The sequence below is a fragment of the Erinaceus europaeus genome, chromosome 2, assembly GCF_950295315.1.
Source record: "Erinaceus europaeus chromosome 2, mEriEur2.1, whole genome shotgun sequence".
NCBI classification, from domain to species: domain Eukaryota; kingdom Metazoa; phylum Chordata; class Mammalia; order Eulipotyphla; family Erinaceidae; genus Erinaceus; species Erinaceus europaeus.
This window is the reverse complement of record NC_080163.1, coordinates 132,011,235-132,029,875: the sequence shown is the minus strand read 5'-3', so window position 1 is coordinate 132,029,875 and position 18,641 is coordinate 132,011,235. Positions and strand designations below refer to the sequence as shown.

The window sequence follows — 18,641 nt, the reverse complement described above, 5'->3', positions numbered from 1 at the left end:
TCCTTTTTGTTGCCCTTGTTTTATTGTTGTCATTGTTGTTGGGTACGACAGAGAGAAATGAAGAGAGGAGGGCAAGACAGAGAGGGGGAGAGAGAAAGATAGACACCTGCAGACCTGCTTCACCACCTGTGAAGCGACTCCCCTGCAGGTGGGGAGCCGGGGGCTTGAACCTTATGCTGGTCCTTGCATTTTGCGCCACCTGCGCTTAACCCGCTGCGCTACTGCCCGACTCCCCAATTATGGATATTCTTTTTTATTTTTTATATTTATTTATTTATCTATTTTCCCTTTTGTTGTCATTTTTTAATTGTTGTAGTTATCTTTGTAGTTGTTATTGATGTTGTCATTGTTAGACAGGAAAGAGAGAAATGGAGAGAGGAGGGGAAGACAGATGGGGAAAGACACCTGCAGACCTGCTTCACTGCTTGTGAAGTGACTCCCCTATAGGTAGGGAGCCAGGGAATCGAACCGGGATTCTTACGGCCGTCCCTGTACTTAGCGCCACGTGCGCTTAACCTGCTGCGCTACCGCTGGACTCCCAATTATGGATATTCTTAAGGTTCTTTGGACATTCAGACTGCTTTTTAGAAAGACTATCCCAACTATGCCCTTTATGCCCTCTTACCTCCCAATCAGTGCCCTCTGCATGGCTTCTTGGCTATATGGGCACTTTCCAATGACCACAGCTGACAGGTATATGGGCTCTTCTAGGAAGTGCATCAATAGTGCCCCTTGACATCCAAGGACATTCCACCGTGCCAACTTGTCACTGCAGGACATGGAGCAAGTCCTGTCTCCCCGGCCTGGCTTTACCCGGAGCAGCCCCACCTGGTGATATGCAGCACCTGGCTTCCCTGAGTCTCCTGCTTCTCCAGGCACACACTTGGCTCCAGTTCTATGAACATCTACCACTTTGGCACCACCAGGTGCCATTCTGGTGTCAGAGTTGATGATGCTTTGTGGGACTGGGCCAAATTCTTGAGCGCCAAGATTCTGACAGTGAGCTGTACCATTAGCAAGTTCCCTGGCAGGACTTCTAGGTTCAAGTCTTATCTTTTTGTTCACAAGGCTGTCTAGGTCTTCACATTTCCTTTTATCTTCAGGCACTTTCAGGTTATCACTGGTTTCTATCAATTGGTTATTGGCCCAATCTCTGCTGATAGGACAACAAGGTTGATCTTCAAACTCAAGCATTGGAATGATAGAGGCATCCCCACCTGCAGAAAAAGTAATCTTTAAGCCAGTGGTTCTCAAAGGGAGATCCCTAGAATAGTCACATTAACTTCCTGGGGAACTTGGTAGAAATGCAAATTCTCTTTTTTCCTTAAGTTTATTTATTCTCTTTTGTTGCCCTTGTTGTTTTATTGTTGTAGTTATTATTATTGTTGATGTTGTCATTGTTGGATAGGACAGAGAGAAATGGAGAGAGGAGGGGAAGACAGAGAGGGGGAGAGAAAGACAGACACCTGCAGACCTGTTTCACCGCCTGTGAGGCGACTCCCCTGTAAGTGGGGAGCCAGGGGCTTGAACCGGGATCCTTAGGGCAGTCCTTGCACTTTGCGCCACCTGTGCTTAACCTGCTGCACTACCACCCGACTCCTGAAATGCAAATTCTATTGAATGGGAAGGTGGTTCACTAGGTAGAGCACAGAACTTGCATGATTGATAGTTCTTCTCATGAGACAGAGGAGAGACAAACCAGAGCACCACTCTGGTACATGTGGTATAGGGGACTGAACTCAGGCATCAAAGTCTAGTCCATGCTCTTTACTATTGAGTTACTTCTCCCAGCCACAATATATTTTAACAACCAATTCAAGTAGATTCTGATTCAAACCTAAGTTTAAAAGCTATGACATTAAACAACTATTCTACACTCTGACTGGACTGAGATGAGTTAAGAACACTTATCTAAACAAGTGTTCTTAAGATATGAAAAGAATCCTTACATGTGGCAAAATAGCTCAGTTTCAGTGTGATGCTTTGTCAGGTGCTTGAACCAAGTTCAAGCCAGTCCCCCACTGCACTAAAGAAAGCTTTGGTATTGTGGTCTCTTACTTTGTCACTCTATTTTTTTTATTATTATTTAAGGTTTTTCTTAAAAGACATGATCATTCAATTAATCCTCTGGGGTTCTTATTAAAGACACTGGACTGAGGGAGAATCTTAGGGTGAGGCTTGGTGATCAAACCTGGGATTTTGTGCATGGTAACATGTGTGCTCAACCACCAGCCCCACCCCGCCACCCTCCTTTAGCCACCTCATTGCTCAGCTTTGGCTTATGGTGGTGCTGAGGACTGAACTTGAGACTTTAGGTACCACAGACATGGAAGTCTTTTTGCATAATAGTCATTATGCTATCTTCCCAGATCAAAGTAAAATCTTTAAAAATCCTACTTACGGGCTGGGGCTGAGAAGTGCTTTGGTTAAAAACAAAACAAGGGTTGTCCGGGAGGAGGTGGCACAGTGGTAAAGCTTTGGACTCTAAAGCATGAGGTCCCAAGTTCGATCCCTTGTAGCACATGTGCCAGAGTGATGTCTGGTTCTTTCTCTCTCCTCCTATCTTTCTCATAAATAAATAAAATCCGTAACAAAACAAGGGAGTCGGCCGGTAGTGCAGTGGGTTAAGTGCACATGGCATGAAGCTCAAGGACTGGCGTAAGGATCCCAATTGGAGCCCCCGGCTTCCCACCTGCAGGGGAGTTGCTTCACAGGTGGTGAAGCAGATCTGAAGGTGTCTATCTTTCTCTCCCCCTTTGTCTTCCCCTCCTCTCTCCATTTCTCTGTCCTATCCAAAAACAATGACAATAATAATAACTACAACAATAAAACAAGAGCAACAAAAGGGCATATTCAAAAAAACAAAAGAGAAAAACAAATAGTAACAACAACAAAGACACTAATTGCCATAAAATTAAACTCTGATAACCTAAATGGAAAAAATAATTGTTTTTGGCTGGGCAAAGATCTGTACTCTACAACTGTCTGGTTAATCTCTCCTACCTTTCTCTATTTCTCTCATTAAAAAAAAAAAATCAGTGGTTTGGGAGGTGGCGCAGTGCATATAGCATGAGATTCTAAAGGGTGAGGTCCTGAATTCAATCCCCAACAGCACATGTACCAGAGTGATGTCTAGTTCTTTCTCTTTCCTCCTATCTTTCTCATTAACAAATAAATAAAATCTTTTAAAAAATAAATTAAATATTTAAAATAAGTAATTTTTTTTTTTTTGTTTAACAGAGCACTGATCAGCTCTGGCTTGTGGTGGTGCAGGGGGTTGAACCTGGGACCTTGAGTCTCGGGCATGAGTCTCTCTGCATAACCATTATGCTATTTACCCCTGCCCAACAAATAAATCTTTCAAAAATTATTTTATTGGGGGATGGGCAGTTAAGCATGCGTGGAGTGAAGCAAAAGGACCGGGGTAAAGGTCCTGGTTCGAGCCCCCATGCCTCCCCACCTGCAGGGGGGTCGCTTCACAAAAGGTGAAGCAAGTCTGCAGGTGTCTTTCTATCCCCCTCTCTGTCTTCCCCTCCTCTCTCAATTTCTCTGTCCTATCTAGCAGCAATAATAGCAACAACAATAAAATGAAAAAAAATGGCCACTAGGAGCAGTGGATTGGTACTGTAGGCACGGAGCCCCAGCGATAACCATGGAGATAAAAAAAAATTTTGTACCAGAGAACTGCGTAGAGATCTGGCATATGTTGGTGCTGTGGATTGAACTTAAGATATCTCATATGCAAGTCCCATGCATCATTGCTATCTTTCCAGCAAATAAATTCATCTTTTTTTCTTTACTGGGGAAAATAATGAAGTACAAGAAAGTTGTACTTTGTTTTCACATGAGCATAGTTTCTAATTTCCCCATGCTAGGTGTCTATGCTAACAGGGCTGAGTCTACCTATACCAACCGGGAGTACTATGGCACAGAGGAAAATTCAATGCTATGATATCTCCCTATCCCTCTCCTTGTCTCTCTGAAGAAAATATGACATTGGCAGTGTGGGAAAAAAATTAACTTCTTGAACAACTCATTATGTGATTTTGATAGTTCTCATTTGGCCATGGACTAGTATACTCTACAGAACAGCAAAAACTTCTGGACCAGTCAATGGGTTATATACTGTGGTTAGGAGCCACAGACTAGTTGTGTTTCCCTAAAAGCTTCCATCTTCATATAGAAGCTGTATCTATCACTGGGGTTATCTGCCCTGGCTACTCAAAGTACTGAACCTAGGCCAATAGCACTAGCCTCACCCATGAGTAGACTAGAAATATAGACTCTCAGGCTCCACTCAAAATCTACCAAACTGGAATCTGCAATTTAAAAAAATCCCTAAATGATTCATATGCATATTATGGCCGGAGAAGCACTGAATTAGGCATTATCTTCTGGTTGGTACTTCGACCAGGGTACTCAAGACAAAGTACAGGCACACGTAAACCTTGCCTATACCAATTTTTTTTTTTAAAGATTTTATTTGTTAATTAATGAGAAAGATAGGAGGAGAGAAAGAACCAGATATCACTCTGGTACATGTGCTGCCGGGGATCGAACTCAGGACCTCATGCTTGAGAATCTAGTGCCTTAGCTACTGCGCCACCTCTAGGACCACTACTTTTTTTTTTAAGTTTACATATATATATATGTGTGTGTGTGTGTGTATATATATATTTTCCCTTCTGTTGCCCTTGCTGTTTTATTGTTGTAGTTATTATTGTTGTTGTTATTGATGTTGTTGTTGTTAGGACAGAGAGAAATGGAGAGAGGAGAGGAAGACAGAGAGGGGAAGAGAAAGATAGACTGCAGAACTGCTTCACCACTTGTGAAATGAACCCCCTGCAGGTGGGGAGCCAGGGTCACAAACTAGGATCCTTATGCCAGTCCTTGTGCTTTGCAACCGCTACGCTACCACCCAACCCCAGCTGCCTATCTTTCTAAACTTGAACTCTTAACCAATGCTTTTCTGATAGGCTCATTTTTTTTTCTTAAGCTATTTTAGAACTTTTAATTTGAATTATGGTCAAGGCCTGACAGCTACTCTGCTTCTCTACAGTGATTACCTGTCTTCGCTCTAACTATGTATTAGTTTTAAAGTTTAAGACTCAGAGGGCAAGTTTCTTCCTTCCTTCCTCTTTTTTTCTTTTCTTTCTCTCTAAGATTTTACTTACTGGGGCGAGGTGGTGGTGCACCTGGTTAATTTTTAAAAAATATTTTTATATTTATTTATTTTCCCTTTTGTTGCCCTTTTTCTTTTTATTGTTGTTGTAGTTGTTATTGATGTTGTTGTTGTTAGATAAGACAGAGAGAAATGGGGGGGGAGACAGAAAAGGGGAGAGAAAGACACCTGCAGATCTGCTTCACTGCTTCTGAAGCGCCTCCCTCCTATAGGTGAGGAGCAGGGGCTTGAACTTGGGCCTTTGTGCATGGCAATGTGTGAGCTAAATAGGTGCACCACTCTCCAGCCTCAAGAGTCCCATGCATTGTGGTTCGGGAGGTGGCGCAGTGGATACAGTATTAGATTCTCAAGTGTGAAGTCCTGAGTTCAATCCCTGGCAGCACATGTACCAGAGTGATGTTTGGTTCTTTCTTTCTTACCTCCTATCATTCTCATTAGTAAATAGTCTTTTTTTTTTTTTTCTTAAACAGTCTAATGCTTTATCCACTGTTCCATCTCCTAGACCACTCAAGAGGAAATTCTTATATCCTTATTTTAAAGTATTAAAGGTGATGACATTTTATTGTCATCTCTGAGTTGTGTTTACAAGTGGGAGGAATTAGCAGCCCATGGATAAAGCACTAGATTCTCACTAAGGTCCCAAGTTTGATCCCTAGCATTGTATGTGCAAAAGTGATGCTCTGGTCTCTTTCCTCACTCTTTTTCACAGTACTAAATTAATTTTAAACACCACCAGCACTAGTATAACCACCACCACCACCACAAAAACCAGGTAGGAATTATTCTCAATTGTAAAGAAAGGAAAACAAGAGATAAAAATGATCCCCTAGGTTAGGTGTGGTCTCTCTCTCTCTTACAAGCATAGCATCTGATTTTTTCAGTCATTACTAGGACTTCACTGCTCCACACTGACTTTTTCAGATAGACTTCTGTCCTTTGCTAGAAATGTTTTTTCTTTTTTCTTTAATTTTTATTTATTATTGGATAGAGACAGAGAGAAATTGAGAATGGAGGAAAAGATAGTGAGGGGGAAAGAAACAGAGAGACACCTGTAGCCCTACTTCACCAGTCATGAAGCTGTCCCCCTGATAGGTGGGGACCAGGGTCTTGAATCCAGGTCCAAGGGCACTGTAATGTGTGCACTTAACCAAGCGTGCCACTGCCTGGCCTCTGAGACTTCTATCTTTGCCTAGCAGAGAGAGAGGGAAAGAAACCATATAATAATATGGTTCCTCTAATATGTAGTGGGAGCTGGGCCAGGTACACACATGGCAAAGCAGCACACTATTGTGAAGTATTTTGCTGGCTATGAACATCCCTTCATAACTCATCAAAATTTACCAATACCTAGCCACAATCTACAATCACTCTATGAATATAAGGCAGGAGACTAGTCTTATTCCCTGCATTATACCTACTATGTTATACTGTGCTTGATAAATAACAAAAATTGTTTATTGAATGTTATGCATGAACAAACTTGTATTTACTGTTGAATGTAAAACATTAATTCCCAATAAAGAAATTTAAAAAAAAAAGAAAAAAATTGTTTATTAATGAAGTCACTTTCAGGATAAATTTGTATTTAACTCAGGACTTTGGACTTCTAAACTGCATTGTTTATTTTCATTTTGTAGAGTTTCTGCCTTAACGGTCCTAGTGGTGACAGGGAACTGAGAACTAAGTCTGAGTGAGGCTGCCCTCTCTCTATTCCTGTTCCTCTCCTTCTCCTTGGCAGAGAAGTGGTTAGGCATATTGGCCTCTCTACAAAATGGCATCATCACTGGTTATAGTTATACTTTAGTCAGAATTGATTTTTTTTTTGAGAAGTACATCTATGAATAAAACAAACATAAGAAAGTAGGTGTTGTTATATCAGTCCAAAGGCTTACATACAAGGTGTATGGCTGGAGAAAAACACAAACGACAGGTCTGGTCTGAGTTTCCAAAGTCTTTCCTCAATTCCTGGGACAAAGACGCTATTCTCTTTTAGGACAGCTGCCAAATAGAGTTGGTGGAGAAGGTACCTAAAGGGTTACAGAATGTTATCAGAGTAGTCTGGGAGGTGGTGCAGTGGATAAAACACTGTACTCTCAAGCATGAGGTCCTGAGATCGATCCCCGGAAGCACATGTACCAGAGTGATGTCTGGTTCCTTCTTTCTCTCCTCCTATCTTTCTCATTAATGAATAAATAAAATCTTGAAAAAAAAAAGAATGTTATCAGAATGAATAACCAATCACTGTGGTAAAGTGAAAGACTCTGGCTGGATAATTAGTAATAAACAAAGACTTACTGTGGACCAATGGAACTGCCAGCGATTTGTAATTATGACAGTAATCTAGACCTGTGATTCTCAAAATTTAGCCCCTGAAACTGAATCTAGGAATTAGCAAGACATGCAACTTCTCAGGCACTACTCCAGGCCTACTACATCAAAATCTGGATTTTTTTTTTTAATTAAAATTTTTTTTTCCCCTATTGTTGCCCTTTTTTTTTCTTTAAGATTTTATTTATTAATGAGAAAGATAGGAGGAGAGAGAAAGAACCAGACATCACTCTGGCACATGTGCTGCCGGGGATTGAACTCAGGACCTCATGCTTGATAGTCCAAAGCTTTATCACTGTGCCACCTGCCACCTCCTGGACCACTGTTACCCTTGCTTTATCATTATGGTTATTATTATTGTTGCTATTGATGTCACTGTTGTTGGATAGGACAGAGAGAAATGGAGAGAGGAGGGTAAGACAGAGAGGGGGAGAGAAAGATAGACACCTGCAGACCTGCTTCACCACCTGTGCAGTGACCTCCCCTCCCCCCCCCCCCCCCCCCCCCCGGGAGGGAAGCCAGGGCTCAAACTGGAATCCTTACATCCCTGTGCTTGGCAGCATGTGCACTTAACCCACTGTGCTACCGCCTGACCCCCTACAAATCTGGATTTTTAGCAAATGCTGTAAGTGTTCTGATGCAAACTCAAACATAAAAACCAATGTCTAGGGAGTTGAGCGGTAGCACAGCGGGTTAAGCGCAGGTGGTGCAAGGCGCAAGGACAGGAGCAAGGATCCTGGTTCCCCACCTGCAGGGGATCGCTTCGCAAACGGTGAAGCAGGTCTCCAGGTGTCTTTCTTTCCATCTCTCTTAGGCCTGCTGAATTAGACTCTCTAGGGCAAGTAACTTACCTTTGAAAACTCCTCCTGGCTATGATCTCAGCATGGCTGTCATTAAGGACGTCTCCTGTGCAAAAACAAGACACAAGTGAAGAGATGCGGAACCTAGAGTGGTTTGCATTCATAAAAGCAGAACATAGCACTTTACACCATGCCAGGATAGTCATGAAAGTATTCTAATCGGAGCTGGGTGACAGCGCATCTTGTTAAGTGCACGTGTTACCACGTGCAAAGACCCAGCTTCAAGCCTCCAGCCCCCTCCTGCAGGAGGAAACTTCACAAATAGTGAAGCAGTGCTGCAGGTGACTTTCTTTTTTCCCCTAATATTTATTTATTCCCTTTTGTTGCCCTTTTTTAAAAAAATTTTTGTAGTTATTATTGTTGTTATTGATGACATTGTTTTGGATAGGACAGAGAGAATGGAGAGAGGAGGGGAAGACAGAGAGGGAGGAGAGAAAGATAGACACCTGCAGACCTGCTTCACAGCCTGTGAATCAACTTTCCTGCAGGTGGGGAGCTGGGGGCTTGAATCAGGATCCTTACTCGGGTACTTGAGCTTTGTGCCACCTGAGCTTTGCAGGTGACTTTCTCCCTCAATTTCTTTCCCTACCAAATAAAATTAATTAAGTTTCAAAAAATCTTTAAAAAAGTATCTTAATCATTAATGGCAGTACTTTATAGCAAGATTTCTCAGCTCTGCCTCTTGACATTTTGGAAAATTCTTTTGTGGGGATATGTTCCTGTAATGTAGGATGTTTAGCAGCATGCTCGGTCTCTAATCATCAGAGGTGAACAGCATACTTCTCTCTCAGAGTTAAGACAAGCAGAACAGTCCTAAAATTCCCTGGGGGGAGTGGTAATACCACTTTCAGATTAGAACTACTAATTCACAGAGAAATGTGTATTGGAGGATAAGGGTCCAGATGTTTTTGTGCTCTGGCATTATACTCCTTTGCTTAGGAAAATATAATTCCACCAAATTGAATTCATAATGATCTTGGAATATAGTGTCCAACTATACAGGAGGTATGGTTAAGTGGGAGAATGGAATGAGCAAACTCAAGGAAGAATTTGCTAACTGGAAGCAGAAGGTGAGGTTATCATTTTTTTTTTTTTTGCCTCTAGGGTTATCACTGGGGTTCCATGCTGGCACTATAAGTCCACTGCTCCTGGTGGCCTCTTTTTTCTTTTTTTTGATATGAGAGTGAAATTGAGAAAGGAGGGTAAGACAGGAGTAGAGAAAGACAGACACCTGCAGACCTGCTTTACCATTTGTGAAGTGATCTTCCTGTAGGCAGGGTGCCAGGGGGCTCCAAATGGGACCCTTATTTGGGTCTTGAGCTTCGTACTATATGTACTTAACCTGTTGTGCTACTGCCCCCCCCATCACCATACTTTTAAAGGGATTTCTATATTCTTTTTGATGCCAAAATCTCCATTTAATTTAAGATTGCTTTTATGGGCTTCAACAGCCACTTAAGTTGCATCTTCTCCTTGAAACACAGACCAAAGCCTCCCAGACACAGGAAATTTCTGGTTTGAACAAGAAAATATTGCCCAGACTTCAATTGATTTTGAAAACATTTTTTGAATTTTTTTTTTTTTTTTGGGCAAATTTTGCTTCCCCAATTTATTTTCATTCTTTAATGCCTGCCAGTATTTTCCTGCCAACTAAGATGAAAGTCAGTGGGAAACAGAATGTCAGTCACCTCAATGGTAAGACCCCTTCTCCCTGATGAGAGAACAGCAAGAACACTAGTTTCCAAGCTTCTGCTTAGCTCCCCTACTCAGGCTTACCGGTCTTCCTCATTTTGGACAGCCCTATGCATTTTGTTCCTGTTCCCATTGAGACAACTTCCTTTGTCACTGAGGGGAAAAAGAACAAATCAGTGAGGTCTAAGAACTGAAATGGTTTCCCAGTCATCACATTTACAACGTGGATATTCCTCCAGAGGATTCCCAATGGGCTAACCTACCTGAGGACTTGGTCCTTCATATGATAACACTGGAAAGGCTATGCCACCCAGCAGAGAGCAAAGGAACATGTCTAGGACCAGCGTTTTCACCAGACCACTTTAGTAGTTGTACAGGGATATACAATTCTCACCACCTCTTACGGGGGAGGGAGCATTCTAAGAAAAGGTCTCACCTTGCACTGATTTATTGCAGGCCTGGTTAGTTGTAGATTGTACCTTTACCACGGCTGCTAGTAATGTCCACTCTCGGTTGGGCTCAGGCTTCCCCTGCTTGGACAGCTGGGTTTCATAATGCTTGTAACAAAGTTGTGCAATCTCATCTGCTGTCCACATGGTCTTAGATGAAGCCCTGGCCAAAACTCAGGATAATCAGAGTAAAGAACCAATGGAAGGCGCTACCTCACATCAGTGCTTCAATAGACTCTACTATAGCCCTATTATGATAATACTTGAGGTTCTTCACCTATAGTTTAAAAATATATATTTTAATGAGAAATAGGGAGATAGATAGACCAAGTGTGCTCTGCCTTATGGTGGTACTGGGGATTTAACTTGGGACCTTAGAGCCTCAGACATCAGAATCCTTTGCATAAACATTAGCTATCTCTCCAGCCCTTCACCTGGAATTCTTTGAAACACTTTTCCTTACTACTTCTTTGATCTCTCTTCACTTTTAAATTACTGTACACAGGGTGGGGAGATAATAGTTATACAAAAACTATCATGCTTGAAGCTCTGAAGCCCTAGGTTCAATCCACCACCATAAAGCAGAGCATGGTGTTAATAATTATTGGGAGTCAAGAGGTAGCCCAGTGGGTTAAGTGCACGAACCAGCTTAAGGACCCTGGTTCAAGCCCTTGGCTCCCCACCTTCAGGGGAGTCGCTTCACAGGTGGTGAAGCATGTCTGCAGGTGTCTTTCTCTGCCCCTCTCTGTCTTCCCCTCCTCTCTTCACTTCTCTGTCCTATCCAACAACAATAATAACTACAACAATAAAATAACAAGAGCAACAAAAGAGAATAAATAAATAAATATTTTAAAGAATAATAATTATTATTGGGAGTCAGTCGGTAGCGCAGTGGGTTAAGTGCACGTGGCTCGAGGCTCAAGGACTGGTGTAAGGATCCCCAGCTCCCCACCTGCAGGGGAGTCGCTTCACAGGCGGTGAAGCAGGTCTGCAGGTGTCTGTCTCTCTCCCTCTCGTCTTCCCCTCCTCTCTCCATTTCTGTCCTATCCTACAACGATGACATCAATAACAATAATAATAACTACAACAATAAAATAACAAGAGAAACAAAAGGAAATAAATATTTAAAAAGATAAAAAAACTTAAAAAAAATTCTTCTTTGCCACCAGTGTTATCACTGTAGCTCAATGCCTGCATGGCTTCACTGTTCCCACCAACCATTTATTTCCTCCTTTTCCCCTCACCCTGTTTTTTTTTTTTTTTAACAAGAGCACTGCTCAGTTTTGGTTTATGGTGGTACAGGTGATTGAATCTGAAACTCAGGACTCTCAGACATGACAGTCTCTTTACATAACCATTATGCTATCTACCCCCACCTTTCCTTTTTTTCTTTCTTTTTGACAGGGGTGAGAGACATAGAGGAAGAGAAACAGAAGATGCCTGCAACACTGCTCCAGTACTCTTGGCCCCACCCCCACCCCCCACATCAGTAGGTAAGGACCAAGGATTTGAACCCAGGTCCTTGAGCATGATAATGTGTGTGTTCTACCAGGTGAGCCATCACCTGCCCCAGTCTTTCATTGTTAATGAAACATCAAAGGAATCTCTTATCTCAATTGAACCATGAGAAGACACCCTAGAATCTTATTCAAATGCTCAAAACAAATGTATATGAGAGAAATTTCCTTGTTACTTGATATCTAAAGCACTGCAGACCTCAGTTCAGCTTGGATAGCCTTCTCCAAACAAGGTTTATTTTTCTTGGTTGATGTTCTCCATTTTCATTTTCTTTCACAGGCATTTTTTTTCTTTTCTTTTTGATGAGAGCACTGCTCAGTTCTGGCTTATGGTGTTGCTGGGGACTATCTGGGAGCTCAGGGATGAAAATCTTCAGCATAACCACATACTATCTCCCCAACATTATTTTTCTCTCCTTTTCTTCACAATACAGTGGTTCTCTTTCTTTCATATATCTAATAAATACGACTGATGTTCCTTGTTTGGAAAGCAACATTTACTTTCACCTATAAAGTATAGACTTGTAATTAATACAGCCATGGCAAATTAGATCCTGTGATTTAAAACAAAAATCTGGCAGGGCAAAGTTCGAAAACCCCCACCCCAATTTAAGAGAGGTCTGCAGGGGATAGTGAAATAGTGTTGTGGTGTCTCTGTCTGAAAAACTGACAAGTGAGCTGGGAAGATAGCAATGGTTACTCAAGAAGACTTTCATGCACTCAGAGACCCCAGATTCAACCCCCAGCACCACTATAAACTAGAGCTGAGCAGTATTCTGGCTGAGAGATGTGAAACTGTGTGAACTTCCTTCTCCTCTGATACTGTGAAAATAAATATTAGAACAGCATAATTGTTGAATCCTTTGGAGCAAGAGAAACACATGAGAGGGGCAGGTAAGTAGCATAATGGTTATGCAGAGACTGTCATGCCTGAGGCTCCAAGGTCCCAGGTTCAATCCCCCGCACCACCATAGCCAGAGCCGAGCAGTGCTCTGGTAAAATAAAAAAATAAAAACATGAGAGGGGCCAGGAAGCGGTGCACCTACACATTACAATGTGCAAGGACTTGTGTTCAAGTTCCTGGTCCCCACCTGCAAGGGGAATGCTTCATGAGTGGGGAAGCAGTGTTGCATGTGCCTCTATTTCTCTATCTCCTCCTTCTCTCTCAATTGCACGTACTCCCTTTCCAGTAATAAATAAATAAAAATATTAAAAAAAAAAAGACATCCTAGAATGCTCTGTTTGGGTGGTATTTTCCTTATTTCTTGAGGGCATCACAAGGCAGTATGTTATTTATAAGAGCACACACTCTGGCACCAACCTGAAATTAAAGAGACACAGATTACAAATTCTAATAGCCAAAGAAGACAGGACTTGCCCGATGGAACTGATTCTCTAAGATGAAGCAGCCCAGAGCTATCACCTCAAGTAGTTGAATCTTGCATGGGCGGGCACAGGAGTTGAAATAAATCAATGTTTTGATATACTGGGTCCATTATAATTTGAATTCACTCTTTGCGAGCTTCTGAGTAACTTTTTATGAAACACTTTAGCCAAGCAGGCATTTCTTTGCCCACAGAGCAGCAGGTTAATAAAGTCCAGTTAAGTGTAGGTCTCTGTTTCCTTTCTAGACAAAAACTCAGGGCAGGTCGGAGGCCAGAAGGCGGCTTCAGCAGCTCAGCAGCCCCCGCCCCCCGCCCCCCGCCCCGGGGGCCTCTCAGCGACCTCCAAGGAAGTCCCGGGTGCTGGCACACCCGGTAGAGCACACGTTACAGTGCACAAGGACCAGGGTTCAAGCCCCCGGCCTCACCTGCAAGGGGAAAGCTTTGCGAGTGGTGAAGCAGTGCTGCACGTGGCTCTCTCCCTACCACCCCTTCACTCTCGCTTTCTGGCTATCTCTATCCAATACACAAATAAAGATAAAACAAACAAACAAAAAAGAGAGAACTCGCAGGGCGGAGACTTGGCAGGTCCGCGGAAGGGGCGGCAATTTCCCACAGGATTGGCGCCGAGAAGGGTGTGGTACTTTGAAGCTCTTCTCACATAAAACGGGCTCGGAAAACACCCAGAAAAATTACGGAACCTTATTCGCTTGGTCCTCGAGCCCGACACCCAACAGAATCAAGAACGACCCCCACTCCCCCGCCCACCTCCACGGCGCGCACGCTCCGAGCCCAACGCCAGGTTGTGGAAGTGACGTCACAAAGACCCGCATAGAGACTCGCAAAGCATGCTGGCTCCTCAAGGCCTCAGGCGCCGGCGCGACGACGTCACAACGCGTGCCTCTTCCTGGAGCCCCGCCCCAGAAGTGAGCAGTGCTTACTGGTTCTTGTAGTTTTTCTTTAGAACTCGGGGCTAGTGGGCTTGCTTGGAGTCTGGCTTGGAAAAAGGTGCGTTTGGGCTGGTTTCTCATCTCATTCCTGCATAATTTACAGTATTTTCCAGGTTTTTAGGCGCACTGACCTTTACTCACACCTCTGGTCACACACAAGAATTGGTAGTATGATGGTTCAGAGATCTGATCCACTCAGTAATTGTATACATCTCAACCGCTTAAGATTTGATAACTCTGTTTTCTCACTACCTCTCATAGAATGTTAGAGAAAGCGGGAGTTGGGCGGTAGCGCAGTGGGTTAAGTGCAGGTGGCGCAAAGCGCAAGGACCGGTGTAAAAGTTAGAGAAAGGGTGTAACTTGTCTCCATTCTTCTCTACAGAAAAAGGGCTACAGTACAAACCTCTAGGGCAAGGACACTGTTCTGCTCTTTATTTCTATCTCCTTTAAAAAAATATTTATGTATTTTTCACTATAAGCAGGGAAAAGATGAGAGCACTGCAATCTGTGGTTGCCAGGGTCTGATACATGCAAGCTGGCACTTTAATAGGCTGAGCCTTTCACCCAAAATTGTCATTGTCATGGCTTCATTGCTTGGGGTCAACATTTTTATTAAACACAGCACTGCAGATTCCTCCAACACGGTGGTGTGCTCTTTAAACTGGGTTTACGTGACAAAGCAGGTACAGTATCCAGGTGAGCTGTTTTGCTCTCTCCCCCATCTTTGACTCCATTTTTTTTTTTTTTTTAAAGCTGGAGCACTGCTCAGCTCTGGTTTCTGATAGCAGGACCAGGAGCCTCAGAGGTTCAGGCACTGAAGTTACTGCATAAATGAAAGTGAGTCACTCTTTTGGTCATTTTCCTTTTATTTAACACACAGTATAACCCATCACCAAGTCCTTTCCTATTGATCATCTTGTTTCTTTAGCCCAATCTTATTTCTTGAGCCCATTTACTTCTTTCTACACCCATGGCAACACATTGATCCATGTTACTATGGCCCACCTCTTGGATTACTGCTTCCTCTGGATTTTCACCTTTGTCTGGGCTAACTCCAGTTCTTTTAGAGAGCAGAGAGACTATTTTCTTTTTTCCCCCCAACATTAATAGAAAATTAAATTAGGGAGCCGGGCGGTGGTGCAGCGGGTTAAGCATATGTGGCGCAAAGCGCAAGGACTGGCGCAAGAATCCAAGTTCGAGCCCCTGGCTCCCCACTTGCAGGGGAGACGCTTCACAGGCGGTGAAGCAGGTCTGCAGGTGTCTTTCTCTCCCCGTCTTCCTCTCCTCTCTCCATTTCCCTCTGTCCTAACAACGACGACATCAATAACTACAACAATAAAACAAGGGCAACAAAAGGGAAAATAAGTAAATATTAAAAAATATTAAAAAAAAAAACAAGAACCAGAGAAATTGAGAGGGGGTGGGGAGATAGAGACTTGCAGCACTGCTTGTGAAGCTTTCCCTCCAGTGGATCAGGAACTTGAACTGGGATTCTGGCACATTGCTACATGTGTGCTCTACTAGGTATAGCACTACCTGGTTGTCTTTCCAACATTAACAATATAACCTCAGGAAGTTATTTGCATAACTATTATGCTACTAGAGATGGGGGGGTAGAGAAAAAATAAAACAACAAAAAAATAGCATCACTATGGCCCATATTATGCCAGGGATTGAAGTCAAGACCTCATGCTTTACAGTCCAATGCTTTCTCCACTGAGCTACCTTCAGACTTTTCCAGGCTAACTTTTCCAGATGAGAGACAAGAGAAGACCACAGCACCAAAACTTACTCTTATATGATGGGGACTATGCTAAAAACTGGGTCACAAGCATGGCAAAGCAAGTGCACCGGGTAAGTCATTTTGCTGGCTCAAGGCTTTTTTTTTTTTTTTTTTTTTAATATTTTTTATTTATTTATTCCCTTTTGTTGCCCTTGTTGTTTTATTGTTGTAGTTATTATTGTTGTTGTCGTCGTTGTTGGATAGGACAGAGAGAAATGGAGATAGGAGGGGAAGACAGAGAGGGGGAGAGAAAGATAGACACCTGCAGACCTGCTTCACCGCCTGTGAAGCAACTCCCCTGCAGGTGGGGAGCCTGGGTTCGATCCGGGATCCTTATGCTGGTCCTTGTGCTTTGCGCCACCTGCGCTTAACCCGCTGCGCTACAGCCTGACTCCCTTTTTTTTTTTTTTTAAATTTAGAGACAGCACAGTTCTACTTGGAGCTCCCCCAATACTGCCTTCTGTGGTGCTCATCTATGAGTTGCTGGAGCTCAAACCCTGAGCATAGTAATGCAAGTATTCTTTTTATTTCCTTTTCTTGCCCTTGTTTTATTGTTGTAGTTATTACTGTTGTCGTTGTTGTTGGATAGAACAGAGAGAAATGGAAAGAGGAGGGAGGGAAAGACACACACCTGTAGACCTGCCTGTGAAGCTACTCTCCTGCAGGTGATGGGGGTGGCTGGAACAGGGATCCTTACACAGGTCCTTGTGCTTTGCGCCACCTGCGCTACCACTGCACTACCACCCAACTCCTGTAAGGCAAGTATTCTATGGGGCCCTCAGGCTGATATTTTCAAAGCACAAATGTGTCATCATTCCTCTTCTTTTTAAAAATATTTATTCCCTTTCGTTGCCCTTGTTTTATTGTTGTAGTTATTGATGTCATTGTTGTTGGATAGGACAGAGAGAAATGGAGAGAGGAGGGCAAGACGGAGAGGGGGAGGGAAAGACCTGCAGACCTGCTTCACCATTTGTGAAGCGACTCCCCACTGACTTCCCTGCAGGTGGGGGAGGGCGAGGGCGGGCTCAAACCAGAATCCTTATGAAGGTTGTTGCACTTTGTGCCACAACTCCCATCATTCCTCTTCTTAAATACAAACTTATGCAAACAGACTCTTATGCCTGCGGCTTTGTCAGGTCTCAGGTTCAATCCCCCACACCACCATAAGCCAGAGCTGAGCAGTGCTCTGGTAAAAACAACACAACAAAAAAAACTTCAATGATGACAGAGGACCTAGTGGGGGTTGTATTGTTATAGGGAAACTGGGGAATGTTATGCATGTATAAACTACTGTTGAATATAAAACATTAATTCCCCAATAAAGAAAAAAATGCAAAAAAAAATTCACCCTGTTCCTATCACACAGTAAATTTCAATTAAATAAAACAGTAAATTAAAAAAAAAAAAAAACTTCAGTGCCTTCTCAGCACTTTAGTTTTTACTGCCACCAGTGTTATCACTGGTGCTTGGTGAATCCACAGATCCTAGTGGCCACATTTTCCTTTTTCTTTTTAACAAGACATGGGAAAAAGACCTGCTTCATCACTTGTAAAGCATTTCCCCCTCCAAGTGGGGAGTGGGGATTTGAACTCAGGTACTTGCATATAGTCATGTGTGTGCTCAACCCAGTGTGCTACTCCCCCCTTTAAATATTTATTAATTAATAGGGATAGGAGAGAACTAGATATCACTCTGGTAAATGTGCTGCTGGGGATTGAATTTTGGAACTTATGCTTGAGAGTTCAATGATCCATCCACTGCACCACCTCCGAGACCCCCCCCCCCCCCTTAAAATACAAAACCAGCACCCTATAGAATAGAATGAGGGAGACTTACGTCACATGTCAAGGGACTAATAACCAAGATACATAGCCAAAAAACTCAGTAATAGGAAGACAAAGAGAAAGCTAAATAGACACTTTCCAAAGATATTCAGAATGCCAACAGCTATATGGAAAAAAAAAGCACTGAGTATCAGAAATGCAAGTCAGACAACAATGAGAAACCATCTTATCCCTATGAGAATGGCCTCCATCAAAAAGCAAAGAAAGAAGTACTGCAAGGTTTCATAGAAGGGAACCCTCTCACATTGCTGGTTGAAATGCATATTAGCACAATCCCTGTGGAAAATATTAAAAATGAACCTACTGGCCTGGCGCACCTAATTGAGTGCACACATTACAGTGCTCCAAGGGGGAAAGGAAGCTGCATAAAGAGTGAAGTAGGCCTGCAGATAGATGTCTCCCTCTCTACACTCTCCTCAATTTCTGTCTATACAAACTTAAGCAAAACAACATAAAACCTACCACGACCCAGCAATTATTCCAGGTGTCTATCCAAAGAACACAAACATTTACTCAAAATAATCTATGCACACCTATGTTCATTTGTAACAGCCAACATTTAGAAACAACCCAAATGTTCAACAGAATGGTTCAAGTTGTGGCAGGCTGAGGAGATAGCATAATGGTTATATAAGACTCATGCCAGAGTCAGGT

General features: G+C 42.8%; 2 protein-coding genes across 17 annotated transcripts in view; both read right to left on the bottom strand.

The window, feature by feature from the left end:
- The window catches only part of ADAT1 (adenosine deaminase tRNA specific 1), a 30,650-nt gene extending 16,404 nt beyond the window's left edge, over window positions 1-14,246 (bottom strand). For 5 of the 14 annotated variants that reach the window (XM_060185141.1, XM_060185142.1, XM_016190198.2 and 2 more), the window contains exons 1-6: window positions 14,179-14,246; window positions 10,499-10,674; window positions 10,147-10,215; window positions 8,362-8,416; window positions 7,079-7,209; window positions 626-1,217 (exon numbers count right to left, since the gene is read on the bottom strand). In XM_060185141.1, the coding sequence (XP_060041124.1) occupies window positions 626-1,217; window positions 7,079-7,209; window positions 8,362-8,416; window positions 10,147-10,215; window positions 10,499-10,674; window positions 14,179-14,243 (1,088 nt within the window). In that variant the 5' untranslated portion in view covers window positions 14,244-14,246. The other 9 variants (XM_060185145.1, XM_060185144.1, XM_060185153.1 and 6 more) reach the window with 9 other exon arrangements.
- Window positions 1-18,641, bottom strand: part of DUXB (double homeobox B) — a 122,370-nt gene that overhangs the window by 46,862 nt on the left and 56,867 nt on the right. Inside the window, exon 6 of one of the 3 annotated variants that reach the window (XM_060185155.1) lies at window positions 1,556-1,596. The exons of the other annotated variants lie outside the window; for them this stretch is intronic. The gene's annotated coding sequence lies outside the window, so the exon portion shown is untranslated. Of the gene's footprint in view, window positions 1-1,555; window positions 1,597-18,641 lie in introns of those variants that run through there. 3 annotated transcript variants of the gene reach the window in all.